This window comes from Lathamus discolor, chromosome 5 (genome assembly GCF_037157495.1).
Source record: "Lathamus discolor isolate bLatDis1 chromosome 5, bLatDis1.hap1, whole genome shotgun sequence".
Taxonomy (NCBI): Eukaryota; Metazoa; Chordata; class Aves; order Psittaciformes; family Psittacidae; genus Lathamus; species Lathamus discolor.
Window position 1 is genome coordinate 68499635 of NC_088888.1, and position 21195 is coordinate 68520829.

Consider the following 21195-nt stretch of genomic DNA (forward strand, 5'->3'; position numbering starts at 1 on the left):
GTCATCAGGCAGCACTCTTCTAAGTGTCTCCCATCTTCACTCCGTTTTTCCTTCTAATTGACAATTCCACTTCCAAACAGGACAAATGTTGATGTCTGTGTCTGATCAGATATGTTGGAATATTCTTTTAATTAATAATTTTCAAAATGCTTTGCCTGAAGTCATTCTCCAAGTTAGTGACTAAGCAGGACTTACAAATTCCTAGCTAGAAAAGACTTTATCATGTCTCTGAGGTTTCTGCTTTGCTGCTGGTAGGAACAGCCTTCTCTGCCCCTGCAGTATTTGTGACACAAATCCCTATAGCACTATCCCATCTTGTGTCATTTTGTGTTTCTCTACAAGCTTCACAGGCCTCTGAGAAACCTCTTAATATGAAAAATTACACAACAATAATCTGGATATAATCCCAAATTAGTTTTTAAATAAAATATAAAATCCAGGAGTTTCTTTTTCTCCCTTTGTTCAGATTTACATACACACACATACGCCAGCAGTTTGTGTAAACAGTGAAAGGTTAAGCTACAGCAGACCATTGCCAGTTTCTCACAGCTACCAGCCCCTTTCACACATTCATTTCTGAAACAAACCCCATGAACAAAAGCTAGCCTATTTTTTTTTTTTTTTATGGTGCTACACTGAGTGACATGAGCTAGAAAGGCAAATATCCAGCAGCATCACTAACAACAACCTCGCACCCGGCATTGAAAAAGATGTCCCATTTTCAGCAGAGCTCAAAGGGATACCCAGCATCCTGCTGTGAGGATGGAAGAAGCCATGGAACTTGGAAGACGCAAGTGGAAAATGGTGTTGGGATTAATTTGCAACTGTAGCTGACTGAGCAAATTCTGACTATGTCCCCATTCCAGAATCTGGTGAGAATACTGTTGTTCTTCTTGCTATTTACAATCATAGAATGGTCAGGCTTCGAAAGGAATTTAAGATCATCAAGCTCCAACCCCCCCTGCCATGGGCAGGGGCGCCTCACACTAGACCATGTTGCCCAAGGCTTTGTTCAACCTAGCCTCAAACACTCCCAAGAATGGAGCATTCATATTTTCTTTGGGCAACATTATCTCTTCTCTGTCTCTCTGAGGAGGCGAGTGATAGAGCAGGTTTAGTGAGCACCTGGTGTCCAGCCATGGTCAAAATATCACAATGACCTTCTAATAAAGTATTAAAAGCCATGGGAACAAGACGACAGTAAAGAATTATAGTTCATTTCAGTGACAGCATTTCCAATATATCAACTTCTGCTAGCACTGAAGTTGCAGCCATGCACAGTATGATTGCTTTGTAATCATGGGCAATAGAGGTTCTGGATGTTTTCTGCAAAAGTTGCATTATTCTCACATAATAACATTGATTTAAAATTCTTTTCCCAGCATTGCTAACAGTGGCATCTGCAGAGAGCAGTTTATTTTTGAATGCTTGATACTCTTATCACAGCAGAGATCAACAATGAGTCAAGGATGTCTGTCAAGTTGTCTTACAACTTCAACACAGGCTGAATTCATTGAATTATTTGGAAGAAGTTAATTTAATAAGTTTTCTATTGTCAAAGTAAAAACAAGGTCATTCTAATTACTAGTCCATTTCTTTTCTGAATCTGAAGTACTCTTCAAGTAACTATAAAATTCATGGCTCACATATTAACATCAGTTTTTATTTGTTAAAAGGAAACAAAAGAATCAATTCAGTAGCCCATAAATTGCAATGCATTTGCAGATAATAATTCAAGTAATAATACTCACAGTTACCATAAACTAGGATTAGGTCTTAGAGTACCCGCTGTTCTCTGTGTGAAAAACTCTTAACTCTGAACACAATATTGCTTGGTTAAGAAACACATCAAGTAAGAAATACAGTAGTGAGTTCCCTCATGTAAATTTGCATGATATTTCACTAACTTAAAGTCAGATACATTTCTTGCTTCCTAGAGCCTGCAATTTTGGGCCTATTTCACTGAAACTATTGTCTAAAATTCAAGTTAGAACTCACATGACTATGCTGGAAGGATTTTATGCAAAAGACAGAGAGGCTATTTTACACTTTTTTATTGCATCTGCAAGAGGTGTAACAGTCAAACAAAGAACAAGACAAGAATGTAAAGAAAAATCAAAGAGCTACAAAAATGTACATTTTCAACATTTTCCAATCTGAGGAAACAAACATAACCCAGTAAACGTGGAATTTTGTTTTGTTTTGCTTTTTCTAACTAGTAGAAGACCTCAGGCTTTGTACTGACCTGAGAGAGCAACCTCAGAACTTGTCTAGGCTTGTGTCAGCCTGAATTGGCTTTAGCTTGCTTTAACAATTGTCTAGTGGTCAAGTGACTATGGCATGATGCGTTTTATCTTAAGCTGGTTGTATACCACATCTGGTAGCAGTCTGACAAATTGAGGTAGTCAGTTTGTACAAAATGATAGTAATTTCTATCAACTGAGGCTGGGGAAGCTGTTGGGCAACTCCCAGACTTAAAGTGTGAGCCACTGAGAAGGCAGATTGTGTTAAGAAAACTTATAAAATTAAACACATTCAGGTTACAAGATGGGAGGAAGAAAGCAGGAAAATTATGCTCCTCCTGGCAAAAAGAACCCTCCCAGCGGGAACATTATCCTGAGGGAAGCCCTCATGTTGCTGACATCTTGTAAGCCCCTCCTGCATTCTCCTTGACAGGGACAAATAGGTCCCTTAGGACCCAGAGGAACATTTTAAAAGTGACCATAACACAAAAGAAAAGAACAGATACTAGGAAGGTTTTCTCTGTGTTATAAAAGAGAGACTTTTCTCAAGGAGACAACTTGGACTGTTAAACTGTTAAAACATTAACTGGGCTGAAAGTCAATTCTTATCGTATATATGGTGAGTTCTCTTTTGCTGATAAACAAGATGTTGAGCACAACACAGACAAAGCTACAAAGCCTGTGATCTTATGAGATCCATGGGTAATATGACCTTGCAAAGCCAAGTTATTCCTTGCCAATGTTAGTTTTGTAAAATTCATCCTGAACATCTATTAAGAAAACCCCAGTTATTAAGTATCCCTCTATTGCTGTTCATCTGTTAGAAAACATTCATATTATACTATTTTTTTGTCTATAGACAGAAATATACATATTGCCTCAGTATTGCCTCTGTCTCTCTTCTATGATAAGAAACAGTCTTCATTTGGTCAGGCTGGAAACTTGCTTTTATGTGAACTGCATGTTTCAAGAAGCTAGGAAGGAAAGGTAGAACTGTAGTATTTGTTAGGTGACAGTTCTGACTGACAAGTCTGTAATGGAATTCCCCCCTACCTTAAGGAAAGCAATATGCCAATGACTAGCTGTCGTGGTTTAAACCCAACCACAAAGCTCGTTCTCTCACTCCCCCCCCACCCTTCTTGCCCTCCCCCTACACCCAGAGGAACAGAGAGGAGAATAGAAAAGAATGCAACTCCCATGGGTTGAGATAAGAACAGTTTAGTAACTAAAGTATAACACAAATCACTGCTGCTACCACCAATAATAATAATGCTAAAGGAAATAACAAGAGGAAAGAATACAACACCTCAACACCAGCTGACCAGTAACTCGCCCCACTCCCCCCAGCCAAGCACCGACCGATACCTCATCCAACCCTGCAGTCCCTAGCCCTTCCGGGGTAACTCCCAGTTACATCCTGGGCATGACGTGCTGTGGTATGGAATACCTCTTTGGTCAGTTTGGGTCAGGTGTCCTGTCTCTGCTTTCTCCCGGCCTCCCCTCCTCCCTGGCAGAGCATGAGCCTCAGAAAGTCCTTGGCCAGACCAAACATCTGAGCAGCAACTAAAAACATCGGTGTTATCAGCACTGTTCCCAGGCCAAAAAAGCAAAACACAGCACTGCACTAGCTACTAAGAAGGAGAAAGATAACTACTACTGCTGAACCCAGGACACTAGCCCTTAATCTGCATTAACATTTGTCCTCAGAAAGACTTTCCTTAAAAACTGAAGAGTATTGGAAGAATTTGTGAGGATCTGCTTTCTTTTTTAATTGTGTTTAACTTTGCCTGACACATCTGTACATTAGAAACACAAAATACTGTATTTATAAAACATGCTCATTTGATTTGAGAATATGGTTGCAAAATTATGCTACAAAAAACTGAAATCCTGAGGTATCTAACATCAAGTTATGGGAGCTTAATTACATACTCTTTATTAGTCCACTATGAAGATTTTTAATAACACGATGACTACACAGAGATGGCAAAAATTCATGATTTCAGATTAGATGATTTCATGATTTTAGACTAGTCAAACACTTTAAGTGTTCTAGAAACATAACCAGTTCCACATGACTGTCTACCAAACCCCTAACCTACGTATGTTTCTTTCTTTTAAGTGAGGGATGGAATATGTTACCGTTTTCCTGGAGGCATCTTTTTTGCACAGTTGGAAAACTGTACAAATACAAAAACAGGCATGTATACCTGAGAGCTTGCCTTTTTTTTCATATGGGCAGAATACTTGGTAGAATTGCATAGGTGAAAGCAGTGATCTGAGAAAATAGTGCTGTTACATGCTTCGCAAGGCAGAGCACAAGATAAGACACTTGAGAAACCGTAAGTCAGGAATAAATCATCGGAATACTAAGTTACCTAGTTGGAGGCCTCTTAAAAGAGTCCAGATGTATTTGTATACAGACATCCAAGCACTTGAGTGAGAATTTTTACCTTAAAATCTGTTTTTGTCTTAAAATTATCTGACATTGCCCATTCTTTCATAGAATAATAGAATGGTTTGGGTTGGAAAGGACCTCAATATCATCTAGTTGCAACCCGGCTGCTATGGGCAGGGACACCTCACACTAAACCATGTCACCCAAGGCTCTGTCCAACCTGGCCTTGAACACTGCCAGGGATGCATAGCCGTCTTTAGCATCATTTTACCATGGTGCTTTTCGATTAGAAACCGCACTGATCAGGAACACCCAAGACTGTGGAAAACCACATAAGGCATCGGTGTGCAGACATGACCTGGGAAGCAGTGGGTGTGCCGGGATGCCCGAGCCGGTGAAGCGCAGAGGACCGAGAACCGCGGAAACCCCTTCCCGCGAAAGCCCGAGGGCCTAACGCGGCAGCCCTGAGGGTGTATTTTATCACATAGCAACCACCCGTGTCAGGAGGCACCGCACCCGCAATACGGTGTCTGCCTACACAGAAAAGGCCGCGGGCCAGGAGGAAGATTGGGACTGGTCTGTGTCTGAGGAAGGCCTGCACACGGCGCCGCTTTTCCGCGCTGCGGACAAGCCGGAGGTAGGACAGCAGGCAGCGGTACGGCCTCGCCTTCCTTCGCCCCGCCTGCTCGCTTTACGGCAGTGTCGCTCCGCGCCGGCTCTTCGCGGCAACGGAACCGGCGGGCCGGAAGGCAGGTGCGCGGCGGGCTTAGCGGGCAGGGGTCGCGGCTCGGCGGGTGCGGGTGGCGCGGTGGCGGTGGCGGTGGCGGTGGTGGTGGCGGTGGCCCTGGCCCTGGCCCTGGCCCTGGCCCTGGCCCTGGCCCTGGCCCGGGGGTGGATGGAGCTCACCGCGCTTCTGCAGACGGGACGAACGTTGCTGTGCGCCGCGGTTGGCGCGGAGCCCCGGTCTGGTCCGCGCGGTGAGGAGTGAGACCACCCGGCCCGGCGGTGCCCCGGCGTCAGTGCGCGGGTCTTTGCCCGCCTCCCCCGAGGGAGAAAGGGTGGGCGGGAGGAGGAGGGTTGCGCTGCCGGCGGAGTTCGGCTGTTCCGTGCCGGCGCGGCCACTGGCCGGACCCAGAGCGTGACACCTCCCGGCGATGGCCCGGCGACGGCGGGCGGCGTGCCCTACCTGGTCCGGCAGCAGGGCCCTGGCCGAGGTCTGCCGTCTGCCGGGCGAGTGATACGAGTTCACTAATAAAGGCTGGGTCCCGTTCTCCTCTCGTTCTGCTTCAGGTCTTGCCCTCGGAGTGCTTATTGAAGCGGGGGTAGCAGGGCTGTTGTCAAGTTGGGAACGAGCACAGGTGTTGAACGAGCCTGAGTACTTTCAGTTTTTACTACTTGTACTAATAAATGTAGAAAACTAGAAATGAAGAGTGCAAAACAGGCACGTGGTCGCGAGGAGTGTTTTCCCCTTTCAAGTACTACTTGCTTCATTTTGGTTGGTGATGGAGGACTGAGAGTTTTGTAGAGTTGATAAAGTGCATGACAATTTCTAGTGTCCCAAGGCTTACCGTTAAGGTGCTTCAGGAGGGTGTGCCATGTTTGTATTCAAACAATGCCTTTATTTAAAAGGTTTTATGAGTTCTGGACTTACAATTTGTTGTTGGTTTTAATATGCTAACATTTGTATAGATTGTTTCCAGTTTTCAGGCTTTTTAAAGAATTTACTCTGAAACAGTACTGTTGAAATGGGGCTGGTAATTTTCACTTTTGCAGAGAAGGGATCTAGTCATCAAGCTTAGTTATCTTCTTGAGAGTGGACTCGACTTGAGTCTAGTCAGTGAGTAGGAGAAAATACTAGCAATTCCAGAGAAGATACAGCAAGGCTTATGTCCACATGGTAGGTTGCAGAGATAAATTTTTAGGAGGAAGAAAACAAAACCAACCATCAGGTCAGTTGCAAGCTAGCTTTCATCTGAAGACAGTGTTAATTATATCTGTGAGCTGCTGAGTCAAACTAAACACACACTGCTTTTCAACAGGTGCTGTAATAATTTCCTTTGGATCTGACATGCTTCTGGTCATGACAGAGTAAACGTGCATCATCCTGGAATTAGGTGTGTAGGTATTTGGAGGAACTCTCTTCCCATTTATATGGGAACACTGACTAACTCCCAAGTAGGGGAGTTAGTCATTTAAACATTTATTAAACTTTAAACATTGTATAAGTTGGTTCAAATATTAGACCTGCTCAGTCTTCTCTAAAAGCTACCTTGACCTTTGGAAGAGGTGAGATCGCTAGTTTCATTGAATCGGAGAGAAGATAAGAAATTGTCAAATGGCAGAATTTTGTTCTGGCAGTTCTGTGTTTATGGAGCTTTCTTGGAAGCTAACTCTGAGGTAGGCTTTCCAGTTTTAAAATTATGAGGAGCGCACATTGCTCTTTTTGGTGCCTTTGCTTTCTTGTTCCTTCCTTTCTGCAGCTGACACGTATGTCATTGAAATACGTCAGTGTGTTTCTCCTCCCATTGACCTATCTAACCTGAGTATATCTTTCCTAGTCAGTAATCTCTTCGAAATTGCTGGTCATTTTTCTTATCCTCCACTGCATCCTTCTAGAGACAGTGTGCACAACCAAGTCAACAGTACTCTAATGGAGTCTTTTAGTACTGATTAGTGGAAGGACAACTTAATGTATTTTAAGGCCTCACTCTTGTCTTTAAATATTAATGTTTCCTGTCCTTCCATGTCTTTCCATATTTTCAGCATGACAAATGACATGATCATTGTCACTTGCTGTAGTCTGTAAATGCATTTCTGCAAAACTGAAACTAATGCGTTTATTTCTTGGCATCCTGTTTTTGCGGTTCTTACTCTTGCTTTAATGTAAAATGTTTTCTGTCCATCTTGGATGTAGTTCTTTCAGGATAATTGTTCTTCCTGACAATAGCATTAAGACTACACTTCCTAAATGTGTAAATGATACTGAGATGTAAGGGACTGCAACTGTTTTAGAGGCCCCACTAAAAATTACAAAGTTGAAAAATCTTTCTATAGAGTACTAATAGAAAATTCTTCCTTTGTAAAGCACCACTGTGTATTTCTGCAGTTCTTGTTAACTTTTTTCAGAGAGTTGTAGTTTATCCTTTATAAATACTGAGCTAAGCTCTGGCTGGTCCCTGTTCTTCCTGTGCATTTCATTGCTCTTAGTTATAGAAGCTGCTGTTGGGGTGGGGAGGTGCTGGGGGAAGAAAGGCACATGCTGTCTGTGGCTGGATAGTTACAGTGTAAAGTTTATTTGGAAGCTGTTAAATGTGTGATTACTTAAGACTTACATTAGCGTTTTGAGTACTGAACAGGTATATTTTTCCCCACTACAAAATCTGCTGGAGGTTCTTATTACTCCAAATAACAGCTTTATGTTTTCCTAGTAAATTGTTTTCAGTAACAATTGTTGAAGTTGGTGTTGAGCACTTTCCAGCCTACGCACTTTTTTTTAAACCAAATTATTCTTTAAATTTTGGAGAAAAGAGAAAAAAAAACCCCAGAAATCTAATCTGTAATTTGGAAAAAAATATCTAATTGAAGCAGTTAAAAAAATTATCTATAATGTGTAGTTGGAAGTCTGTTAGAAATATGATAGCTGAAGTCTGACCTAAGAAGAGAAGGAGACAAGGGTTGAACCGATAAACAGGTTTAGAGACAGACATTAGGCTCCTAAATCACAAAGTGTAATCCTCAGAATTTCTGTTGTCATCTCACTCTGTAGCTGTGTCTTCAACTAAAATGTTTTGTCTAGTGTCTCTCTCTTGTAGTGCCAGTAGCAGGTGCTTAGTTGATGTACTGAAAAAAAAAGAAAAGAGGGGGTGGGGGGAAATACAGTGGTGCCTTAGTTTTCATATTGCCTTTCAGTGATTTAAATAGCTGATGATCTGTCTCTAAGCTCTTGAGTTCAGTAACTACCAAAGTACCTGACTTCCATTAATTCATCTAATTATTTTCTGAGTGTACTTGAACTTTCTGTCTTTTGGGCATCTTGTGGCAATGAATTCCCACAGTTAATTATGTTCTACATAGGAAAGGCTTTTCACTTGCTATTGTTTTCACCCTAATGTTCAGTTTTATCATGTGCCTCCTTATCCTTAAATTATGAGCAATAGTCAGTCATTCTGTATTCACCCATTCTTGCTTTTTAAACATCTGATCACATCACAGAAATGAGCAATTTCCTGTTTATTGCAAGCAAAATTCCTATGGGGATCTACAGTCAGGGTATTCTTTATGCTTATTGCTCTTTGGGAATTGATTGTCTCTGCACAAAGCAATGTGAGTATGTTCTTATAGTGGGTTTAGGAGCTAACTTTCATCCTAGTCATTGTGCTTTAGATTTGTAGCTAAAACAGTGTTGATATTAGAACAGTGTTTTTGTTGTTGCTGAGTGATGCTTACACAGCATCAAGGCTTTCAATTTCCCACCCTGCCTGCCTAGTGAGTCGGCTGGGGGTGGGCAAGAGGCTGGGTGGTGACACAACTGGGACATCAGACCCCAACTGACCAAATACATACTCCATGCTGTGTGTTTTCTTGGTCAGAAATAAAAATGGGTGTTTTGTTTGCTTAGTTGGTTTTTGGTTTGTTTTGCTCCCAAGGTGCCCATTGTTTGGAGATTGGTCACCTGTGCGGTGAGCAATTTCTTTACCTTCACTTGTGTGTGTTTGGTTGGTTTTGGTGTTGGGTGGGTTGTTTGGGTTTTTTTTCCTTCCTTCCTCTGTTAAGCTTTCTGTATCTCAGCCCTTAAGTTTTCTTACTGTTGTTCCTGTTTTCTCCCTTATCCCACTGTGGTGGTGGGGAACTGCTGGTTTTGTCACTGCTTGGCTGATGGCCAAGGTCAGCCCACCCCAACACTTTGCACAGACACCTAAAAATATGATTGATGGAAGATGTAGCAGCGCACTCTGGTTCTATGGTAATGGCGGTCACTGAATTAACCAGTGGTGTGGAAGATATCTATGCCCTATGCTCACAGAGGTTCTTTTAGTCCCTTGGTATAGAATATTCTATATTCTATATATTCTCTTGAAGTTATACACAACAATGTATAATTTGTTGAAAATCCATTAGGCTAGGGAGAAACCAAGAAATATTTAATTAGGCTGCTGTGGCTATGCTGGACTGCTTGGGCATTTACCATTTGTCCTTGCTGAAAGGGCAGTTGGTGTTCTCAGTTTTTTATTCAGTTCACTAACATGTGAACTAAAGTTTGGCGGCCAGCCTCTAGCCGAGTGCATATCTGTGAGATGCAAATTAAAACTCACGTTCTTTTTCTGGCTTATTAAATCTTGTTGATGCTAGAGAAGACTATCTTTTAACAGAAAGGTGGAGAATGCCAATTTAGGAAGGGAAAAGTTGCTAGCTCTCCCCTTTCTTTGTATGCTGAGTTTAGGATCATAGTTTAGGCATATGGATTTAACACCTCCCTAGACTTTCCCATCATTTGTTCAGTGGCATGTATTTACTCTGAACCATCTGTTACTCCTGCTTGTCCAAGGGCATATTGGAAATTTGGCCTGAAAAATAAATGGAATCTAATATTACAGGTCTGACTCTTAATCATAAACTGGTTATAGAGTAAGAATAAATTATCACGGGATTAAAAGTTGGTGATTGAATCATTTATTGGGTGATTTGTAGAGTCAGTTTCAGGTTTCCAATTGTAAACCAGATTTTGAAGAAGTTGAGAATAAGAAGGTGAGTTTGTACAGTAGTGACTTTTATGTGTTCAAATATTTCTTAAAACCATTAATATCTATCTAATAGATATCTAATATAAAACCATTTATATGTATCAACCATTCCTTTCTTTAAAACTGGTGAAGACTGCTGAGCTGGGTTGCTTAGTGCACTCTGTATTTCAGAACTGGATTCTGATTTATTTGCGGAAGAAATGTGAATTCTTAGTTTGCTGCTCTAAGGGGGAAAAATTTGTCTTCCCCGTGAAAGACTGGGGAAGAGTAAAGAAGATCTCTGAAAGTCCTTTCTTCATTTATTTCAAGAAATTTATTATTTGTGGTGAGTTGACCCCAAACATCAGCCAAATGCCCACCCAGCCTCTCATTCCTTCCCTTCTGCTGAGAGACAGGGAGAAAATAGGTGACGTGTAGCAGTTGCTGTAAGCATGGATGTTGCCATTGCCTTGCTTCTCCTTCCCCTGCGTTTTTATTGCTGAGCATGACCTCCTGTGAGCTATGTGGCCTCTGAAGCATCAATATAAATAAAATGCTTGGTTATATAATTTTCCTGTTAGTGTGGCATTTTTGTTTTTGGGGAGTCCTTAAAAGGACTTAAGTTTTTTCCAACTTAAAAGTTGATTCCATAAATCTGAAGTTTGTATATCTGCTGTGCGAAATATTCATGATGCTTGCTCAAAGGTTTTTAGTTATTAAATAGGAGAATCTAGACTTGTGCGTATTTCTTAACTTACAGTACTATTTTTCTAAAACGCATTTTAAGAAATTTTACGTACATTCTAACAGAATGTGACTACATCTCTAGAAATGCAACCATTTCCAAAAATCCACAACTTGAAAAAATCCTGCTCTATCCTCTTCAGATTACTAGAGACTAGAGATAGAATAAGATGTACTTCTGATATTTACAGGCTTTGTGAAAAGATTGTTAAGGGTTTTCTCACTGTGGAAATCCCTACAGGTGTCTTTCTGAAAGTATCCTCTTGCTTGTGTTGCCAGCACTGTAGGTAGTCAGCCTAAGAGGGGTGGGCAGCAGCTGTTAGTTTTGATTTCAGTTTGCACACATTGTAATGTTCCAGTAATGCCGCGCTACATTTTTTTAAAGTTCTAATTCTAAACTCTAATAATAAATTATCAGTAAGGCAGCTATCATCTGCTGAGCATCAAATAGGTGATGTGCTGTTTGAAGTGCCTGTGTGGCTTATGATCTCTGAAGATGAGACAAGGGACTCTGTCTCTAATAATATTACTTTATGGGACTATGTCTTCAATAGTTGAGCACTGTTTAAAGGTATTTTTAATTAACAGTCGGCTAGTGGAATAGTCTCCCCAGGGAAGTGGTGGATTCCCCAGCATTGGACACTTCTAGGATTCAGCAGGACAGGGTGCTGGTCCATCTTTTCTAGACTGTCCTTTTGTCATGAGAGGTTGGACCAGATGATTCTTGAGGTCCCTTCCAACCTGGTGTGCTGTGAAGATTACTTGTTATCAGAGGTTCTGTAATGTTTAAAGGTTTGACTTGATCTGCGCAGAATGTTGTCTTTAAAGCAGCCTATGCACAGCAGAGGAATACATATTTTTCCTTTTCTTGCCTTCCCATTAAGGCTCAGAAGAAAGGTCAAAGTGTTTATTAGTGGTTTTCTGTTACAGTGAGCCTATTATGCTTGCTGATTATTGCTTGTATAACTTTTCATACTCAGGTAGTCACACAGTTGTACCTGTGTGCAGTGACCTCAAGTTGTTTATTTCATTAATTATTTTTTCTTTTGTGAAACCTTAGCTACTCTTATGAGGAATTCTTTCACCTCCTGAAGCTGAGTTGTAAAGAACCTGGCAATGTCATCTCTGGGGCCAGTAGTTAGTGTTGGAGGCTTTATCCTTGTGTGTTCAGCACAGCAATGTGTTATGAAGACTTTCTTACTACCATCTGAACAGGTGCTTTAGCATGGTCGTATCACAGCAGTTATGCAATTATGTATGTATTGTTACAGCAGTTATAGTTCTGAAGTACACATCCTTTCAGCCATCTTTGATGTGATGCGACATGCACTACTTAACTGTTATTAGCTCAGAGGTTTTTTCTTTCTCACTGTTTCTCATCCTCTCTTTACTTCCTTTGGCTGTGTACCTCTGTATTAAACTTCCGTACACTTCCTGCTTTTCCTTCAGTGACAAAGTTTGCTGGAATAGAGTAAGTTGAACCCTCTGAGGTTATTTTCAATCTCTCATGATGGCAAGGTTTGAAAGAGAGGCATAGAAGCCCCCTGTTAAGCTAAAGCAAAAACATACAGCCACGTATCTTGGATTTGCTGTTCATGCCTAGTGTTTAAATGAGCACACATGTTATATATGTTGAAGATTCATGTATAGTGGATCTGCACATATAAGGCAACTCTTTAAGTCTCTATTATTTGGAATGCAGCTTGTCTCTTCCTGCAGTGAATAAAATGGTGATGGGGTATAAAACCAGACATTTCTCAGGCTAACAAATGAACTATGTCTTGCGTTCTCAGAAAAGAAAGATGAGTTATTCTGGAAAAAGGATTGCTTTTGCTTTTTTTTTCTTTTTTTTTTTCTCTTCTAGAACAACAGTTATCCTTAGCAATGATATAAAAGCACATCTGAAATGATCACATTATTGGGCCAAGCCACGTGTTTGACATCATATCAAAACTGTATTGGGCATAATCACAGGAAACGCCTCTCTAGCTGATGCTAGCAGGAAGTGTTAGGCAGCTGGTGCTTCATCCCATGTGGATGGCTAAGATTGTGAGAGGGAGAATCTGGAAAAATACTCTATTGAATGCATGGCTTGCAGTTCCATTATTTGTTTTTTAGGATGGGGTGTTTTTTTTTTTTTGGTTTAGTGACTGAAATAATTAAGATCCTGAAACTGTCTCTTATATGAAGGATGGTGCACACAGCCACTGTTATGCCTCCTCATTATGCTGAAGCATTTGTTTGAAGTCTGGTATACACTGAGATGAATACCGTGCATGAGGCAGTCACTGTTTCATCCTGAGTACATATTCCTTAATCTTGACATCCTCCTTTCAAAGACAGGCAGTCACTGTTTCTTCCTGAGTACATATTCCTTAGTCTTGACATCTCCCTTTCAAAGAGTAACCCTGCCTTAACTGGAGATCAGCAATATTTGACCCAGACAACTTGGGAGAATTCCAGTGTGATGTCTGAGCCTTTTGCTGAAAATTGGATGTCTGCAAGTGTACAATTGATACTACACTGTATAGCATGGCTCATAAAGGTACAAAGTATGCCGCTGGAAAATATTAATATTGTAGTATCTTCCTTTGGCATGTTGCGTATGATTAATTTCCCAGATGTTATTAAACCGCCATCATCCCTCTGGCTGTCAACTTAGATGCTAGGTGCTGTATTTGTACTGTTTGCAACAAGCATGTTTGGATAGGAAGTTTAAGTGAATCTAATACAAATGTCCATGTTGTTGTAAAATAGCTTTTTCATCTAATATTTTTGTTTCTTTAAAATTGCAATGTGCAATACACACCAAATAGAATGTGGGGTTTTTTGTTTTTTGTTTTTTTAGATATTGAGATTTATTTGTAAATGAATGAAATACAAAGTTTACCTTTGTGTGGATGGAATTGCTGAGCTTAATTTAGCAATTCTAAAATGTGTTCTTGTCAGTAAAATTTGGGTGTGTGTGTGTAAAGAAGTAAAATATTGTCTGTGTAGATATATTTAAAATGTCTTCATGTGTCCTCATGTTCTTGCTGCTTTTACATTTGATTTAGATAATCCTGTGCTAACATTTAGTTTAATTAATTTAAAGCACAAGAAGGTACTGCACGGTCTCTTTGCTTTTTGTATTGCCTTATGGCTGGGATATCTTTCGCCTTTTTAGCTTCCTTTTAATTTAAAATGCTTCAATTTCCACAAGTGAAAGTGAAAAATAGCAACCTGCTATTAATTGCCAGTGTAAAAATCGTAGAACGGTTAGGGTTGGAAAGGACCTTAGGATCATCTACTTCCAACCCCCCTGCCATGGGCAGGGAGGGTCATCTCACACTAGACCATGTCCCTACTGGGCAGCCAGCTTGTTTTGTTAGTGATTGTAGGAATTAAGTAAATTTAAAAAGGGCATTTATTTGACAATAATAGTTGTAACATTTCAGTGGAGAAAAGAAAGAGGTAGATCAATTAGTTGCTTACATAAAAAAATATAGGAAGGCCAGGAGTGGGAGGAAAACATAATTAATTGTTGAAAATATGAAGTGGAAAACTAGTAATGTCCATTACCTTTGTGATATTGCTAGATTTTTTTTAAATGTTTCAATTTAATGACTGAAAACTTGCTGATGTTATGTTCTATGTTTGCTTTCGAACAATAAAGTTTGAATGGTTTCACACCTGAATTCTGAGTATAATCTGCTTTTATGTTTTATTTTCTCTCATAAAAAGTTTCAACATTAAAAATGTACTTGCTTTTAAAAGTAAAATGGGCTTTAAAATTATTGCCTCTCATCTTCCTAAAGCCTTAGAAAGGTGGATACTGCTCTTTCTATTTTACAAACAGAAGCTTGGTGGAAAGATAAAGGTTTTTTAAGAGGCAGGAAATCTGAGATAGTTCTAGGAACCGTCTAACTTCCTTTTCCTAGGAAAGTGGGCCCAAACTATCCTTACTTGACTGCAGGGGAGAATGGGAAAGGGGGATATTTTTACCATGTAAAGTTGCAGTAAACTTAAATCTGAATTACCATTCAATGTGTTCCTCTACAAACATGAAATAAGAGGGTACCTATTCTCAAACTTTTTTCTCAAGGGAGAATTTACAGAGGAGTGGCAAATTTCATCTTGCATCTCTATAATGTGGGCCCTGGTAAGTATGATTTAGTCACTGCTGCCTTTTAGGTCCTTGTTCCAAAACCAGCAGGTCTTAGCAGCATCAAAAATCATTTGGTATTACAGATGTTTCAGATCAAGCTGCTGGCAAACAGATGTATTTCTGTAAAATCAGAAGGAATTAGTTACCCTTATAGTGGCTGCAGGAAGACAGCAGTAGCTGATCCACTCCAAGGGCAGCATGGTGCAGGCAGGTATCTTCATCAGCAGGGTTTACTCATAGGCCTGCTGCATTTTTGACGCTGTTTTTAGAGCTGGCTCTAACATGTGGACTAATAGTGTAAGTTCATGGACTTGTTTTTCACATTAACAGTAGCACCTGTCCCCCACTTTCTAACTGATGACTATTTTTGTTTTCTTGTGTTGCCTAGATGAGGGTGGGTGCTGTGAACCAGAAGTGAAGGGCATGTGTGGGGTTTGCCTATAAATGAAAAGCCATGGGCAGCTGCTCTGCCAAACCAGCCCCCCCTCATGGACTGCAAGTTCTGCAAGCACACTGGCACGCGTGCAGCAGCATTTATTAATATGAACTCAACTATAGAGCTTAGGAGCTGCATTTGGCTCTTTGGCCAAGCCTGTGATCAGGAAGGTGTGCTCTTACTTGTCCTCTGGGGTTCTAGGTTTCTTATTTCAGATAGTATTAATGATGAATAAAGGCAGAAGAAACACTCCTTTAAAAGTCAATTTCCTAACAAATGAACCTGCTGGAGATGCTTTACAATCTCCTAATTGTGTGTGTGAAAAGTGAACTTTTTTAAAATGGGTTCAGACTTTGCTGTGCATGTTATTTCAGAAAGGACAGTTAGATAATGTTAAAATTATTTTGTTATATGTTATTTTAAAGGACCATAATTCTATAGAAAAATGTATTTGAGTGTAAAAATAAGTAGCCAAATGATCTTTAATAGTTAATGGCAGTGCTGTCATCAGTAGGACATTGATTTACCTTTTTTGTTGGGTTCAAGCAAAAACGTTGGGCTAGATTCCCTCAACTTTTAGATATGCTATTGCCTTTCCATAATGGCAGCTACACAGACTTTTTCAGTAGGAGCTATGCTGCTATGAATTGTGTGTCATAAATACACTAGACATCTCAAATGCTGCAGTGTTGCTTGCCTTGTTCTGCTTCTAGGCTTGAATTTAAACATGTCCTCTCTGCCTCCTTCACAGTTAAAGATCTTATATTTCCATATTTTATAGCTTCATCATTATAACATTTGTCTCCAAAATATCAGCTGTTGTGATAGCTTTTCTCAAAAAGCATCTTAATGCAAGGTGGGAAAACAAGCAGACCTGACAAATCAGTGACATTTCTCTGTCTGTGTCTGGAACGCTGCATCTGGATTTGCTTTTGTGCTGTATTGCAAGGTTGATAGCTAAAATACAAATGCAGTCATTAAATGAAGAAAAATGTTAAGGATAATTGGATTAAAGCAGGGATTTCTGTACACGATCTGACTGTGTGTGGCAAGGGGGAAGTAATTTTATTAAGTCTATTTTAAATAACTTAAATTCTGGATGGCCGATGTCTTCAGGCATGCTAAGAGTGATGCAGATCGTTAGGTTTGCATAATGATGTCATTAATTGTTTCAAAAATAATCTAAATCTGTATTTATCTGCTACCATCAGAAGCTGTAGATGTGCATCAGAGTTCATTAATTCAGCTGTGGGCACCTTTTGAAATAAATAACTTTGAGAATAGTTTCAGTGAAAGGCTTGGAATGAGAGTACAAGTTCAGATGGAGAACAGCTGTGGGTTACTGTATAGATATGAGCCTGTTTCACAGAGGAAATAAGACCATGCAGAAACAGGCTGTAGTCCTGGAGAGAGCCCTGCAGTGTGTGTGTGTGTGTGCTCCCAGTTGTGAGATGAAACATCCTGAGGCATACTGTTTTCCAGTTTTCTGGTAGCCCTCTTACTCCCTTTATCTCTTATAATAGCGCTGTGTGTATTAAAGTCTTTTTATTCATTTTTTTGTGTGTGTGTTGTAATTTTCATTGCCTGTTTTGCTGGTTAGAATTGGCTAAGCGGTTGTCAAGAAGGATGCTCCTGCATCAGTGCCGGAGGCTGTTAATGACCTGAAAGCTCCCAGCGTGGGCTGACGCAGAGGAGATCTTCCCGTAGGTTGTAATCACTTACTGCTATGGGGGGCTAAAGTTCAGTTGCATAGATTTCACTATAATACTCTTGTGTTAGTGGTACTAAAGGAGTAATTGCCACTTCGCCTCATTGCTGGTGACTTTTCTTTAGGGAAGAGAGAGAAGAAGAACCTGCTGAGTGACCTCTGCATGTTACCATGTATTGCCTGTGCTCTGTGCTTTCACCTCCCTCCTATTGAATCTTGATTATCAGCATTTTGAGAGAGATTTTTTTCAACTTCTTTAATTGCAGTGCCAGCCAAGTTCTGCTTTCTTAAAATGGTCTTTCAAATTTGTGATGCAAGGTTGTATTTGTAGCATTAACAAAGCTATGTTATTTGTTTTATTCTCATCTAGGTGCTTGAACTGGGATTTGATTTCTCATCCTATGGATCACTGAATGAATGACAGATGGCCTTGCCTCGCCTTACAGGCGCTTTACGCTCCTTTTCAAATGTCACTAAACATGAGGATTACAGTGAAGAATTAGCTGACTTAACGGTAAAGATTTTTTTATTTTCCAAAGTGTAATTGTAAAGCATTAGTGTGTAAATAGCAAAAACTGTTTGGTTTCTTCATTTGCACTGCTATTTTGTAAGAGCAGGCAAGCAAAACTGGGCAATGTGTATATAGTTTCCTGTGCATTACTTCATAGTGTCCTCACCCAAAGTCAAATTGTCTGTAGCTTTGTGATTTATGCTAGGTCCTTACAATCATGATGTGCTTTATGGATATAGTTGCTTGGCTGTGTTTGCTGGCTGGGCTGGTATTTTTTTAGTTCTGAGCTTATGCAGAGCTGAGGAGCCAAATGCTTCCCTTTCAATATGAAGTTCACCTTGGACTCTTGTTGGGGATACTTAGAATAAATTTAGTGATACTGAATTAAGGTACTTCTTCCTTCCACACTCCCCAGCCCCCCCTACCCCCACCCCCCCCCCCCAAAAAAAAAAAAGGGCAATATAACAACAGATGCATTGTGGGAACCTGAAATATAAAATGGATTTGGAATCTTGGGAGCTATAAATCTCTTCAAGTTGCAAGTGTTTGGCTTTACAGAGAATTCTTCCTTGGAAAGAATAGGGTAGTGAGAAGGATGTGTGTGTATCTTCTTGTTCCTTACACTCAGGAAAGAGTATAGAGAACAGGTAACAAGGAAACTGCTTGTAATTGTTACTGCGTTCTGGCTAAATGCAATTGGAGAGAGGTGTTTCTGTCTGGTGTTTAAAGGAGCCCCTGTGTAGTAACTTGAAATAAATAAACAGAAGTATTTTTCATTTTCAGACTAAAAGATCAAAGCTACATGCACAGTTGCTGAAGTCTGATCTTACTTGGAAGAAGATAATAAAGTTTGTTGATGACAATTTGGACAAGAAAGAGCACCAAACTGTAAATGGTGATTTAAAAACTATATTACAAGCTGCAAAACAAATAGGTATGTTTTCATTCTCTTGTTGTATAAGAATATACTGTTGAGTTTGTTTTTTTGCAGGGTTGGGTGGGGGATGGTTCAAGCTGCTTTCTGCTTGCATACTTTGCAGACTGGTACAATTTTAGTTCTACCTTGCCTCCAGGCTTGCCCTGAAATACCTTTCAAACTCCAGTAAATCTGATACTTATATGCACAATTTGGTCTTCTGTTTTATTTTAAAGTATGACTGTGTTGTTACATGGATATTCTTGCTTTTTGATAGCATTTTTTTCTGGTGTGTGGTATGGTTTGAGATCAGCCTTTAGTAAGCGAAAGCAACAGTGGCAGTACTCTTGAGAAAAGAACAGTTGGTGTGGCCTGTTTTAATTCCACATGATTGGTATAATGAAAAATTGAACGGCCACATAGGCAGATAAAAATGTAATAAATACTTTCTGCTAGAAATGTTAGGTGTTAAGGAGAGAAATAAATAATAAATTTCACTCATCTGGAATTCAGCTTTTAAAACTGAAATACATTATGGTAAGGAAAGTGTGAAAACTTAGTTTTGATTGGAAACTTGGTTTTTCATCGTCAGACTAAAACTAATTCAGCTTGCGCTGTTGCAGAATTTAACATTTATAAGCAAAATAAGTATTTGCCATTCTTAGCTGCAAATGCTATCTTTGAAAATAATTTGGCAGATTAATTTTCTGTATTAACGACAGACACAAGTATCAGCTGTGTATTTTTTATTTTTTCTTTTAATTTTCACTTTTTGCCTAAGATGGTTGCAAAAAGCTTCTGTTTTCTTTTTTCATTCTGCTCTTCACCTCCCCTTGTCTCTGCGTCCTTCCCTCCCTCTTCGCCCCCCCCCAGACTTGCTTTAATAGCATGCCCAGTATGGTGGTTGGGTAGAGCAAATTGCAAGACTTTAAAGTAATAGTGGTAAATTTTTGTTTCATGGAGTGGAGAGGACAAAAGAAATGGAAGCAAATGTGCAATTATTTAGTTAGAACAAGTTAGAAAGAAACTATCAGCTTTGACACATCCGAATAAAGGCGTGTGATATTACAGAGACACAAACCCGTACAGATTACAGTGACCAAGGCCCAAATTGAACTGACAGTAATGTTCCAGCCATCATCAACAGAAATGTATAGTAGGGAAAGGGAATTAGCTTCTATGCCTTTTTACTTGAGTTTCAAGGAAATGAAGTCTCAGCCTAGGCAGCAGATACTGTAGTACTGATTTATTTTACAGGGGAAATGTCACTTACAGAAATGCTCTGATTGGCTTAAAACAAAAAAGGAAGGAGTAGCTTGAAGTAGTGCATCTCTTGCCAAGTTGGGTGGCTTATTATATTTCGGGGGGGGTAGGGGGTGGGGTAAGTATTTTCTCAAGAGCTGCTTCCATGAACCGTAGTCAACGACGATAGGTTTATTATGTACTAATTCTGATTTAAGAGCCTTTTCTCAAATCCTTCAGTAGAATTGCTCTTTTAGTGGCATGTTCTGACATAAGTGACTTTAAATAATGATGCATATTTGTATGTCAGGAATATAAGCGTGAGGTTCATGCAGCCAAACTTAGGTCTATGCATTTTTAGATGTTGGGCTTTTTTTTCTGCCTGTGATTCTTATTTAGCTAATACTGAGAAGGAGGCTGAACTACCTTCTTCCTTTGAGACATATTTACATATGTTTTGTATATGTGTGTATCTTTATGTCACTTATCTTCCATATGTAGGTATCTAATTATCCTGTAAATACCACCTCTGATCCTCTCCATGAACTTTTCAGCTTTTCAATGTGCACCATAGGGAAATTCAAGAGAAATACTGAATTTTTAGTCAACTCCATTTATATGTTATGTTTCTAATTACTCAGTCCTTTTTTTTTTTTTAACATAATATGATACTTTGTAGATATAAATCTAAATTAATGCAATTATCCACTTTAATTTCTTTGGGCAATTTTTGTAACTAATACACAATCTGTGGTAATTATATTGGGAATTACTACAAGAATGTAGTAATTCCTAGCTGAGTTCTGCATGTTTAGTCTGTTATGAATATTCAGATTAGGCAATGAATAAAGAGTTGGGCAAAGTGAAAATTTGTTACCTTTAGAAAGCAAATAAATATACTATTGTGAGTTTTAAGACCTCAAGCAAGTTTTTCCTTTAACTCGGACAAATAAGAAAGCATTGGTAATCCTTAACATGAATTTCTAGTAAGTGGAAGGATAATGAAGAGAGATGCTTTGTTATTATATATCTTTTATAGTTCAGTACCTTGCAACAGTTGTTACTTGTATGGTCTTCCTTTCATATCTCTGTTGATGAGACTTGCAGCAAGAAATCTGATATAGTTATTT

At 39.6% G+C, this 21195-nt stretch overlaps 1 protein-coding gene across 3 annotated transcripts in view; it reads left to right on the forward strand.

Moving 5' to 3' along the window:
- The first annotated feature begins 5097 nt into the window (after positions 1-5097).
- Positions 5098-21195, forward strand: part of ASCC3 (activating signal cointegrator 1 complex subunit 3) — a 270142-nt gene continuing 254044 nt past the window's right edge. Inside the window, exons 1-4 of one of the 3 annotated variants that reach the window (XM_065681164.1) lie at positions 5362-5394; positions 6681-6755; positions 17767-17910; positions 18691-18841. In XM_065681164.1, coding sequence (XP_065537236.1) covers positions 17821-17910; positions 18691-18841 — 241 coding nt within the window. In that variant the 5' untranslated portion in view covers positions 5362-5394; positions 6681-6755; positions 17767-17820. Of the gene's footprint in view, positions 5395-6680; positions 6756-17766; positions 17911-18690; positions 18842-21195 lie in introns of all 3 variants that reach the window. The other 2 variants (XM_065681165.1, XM_065681163.1) reach the window with 2 other exon arrangements.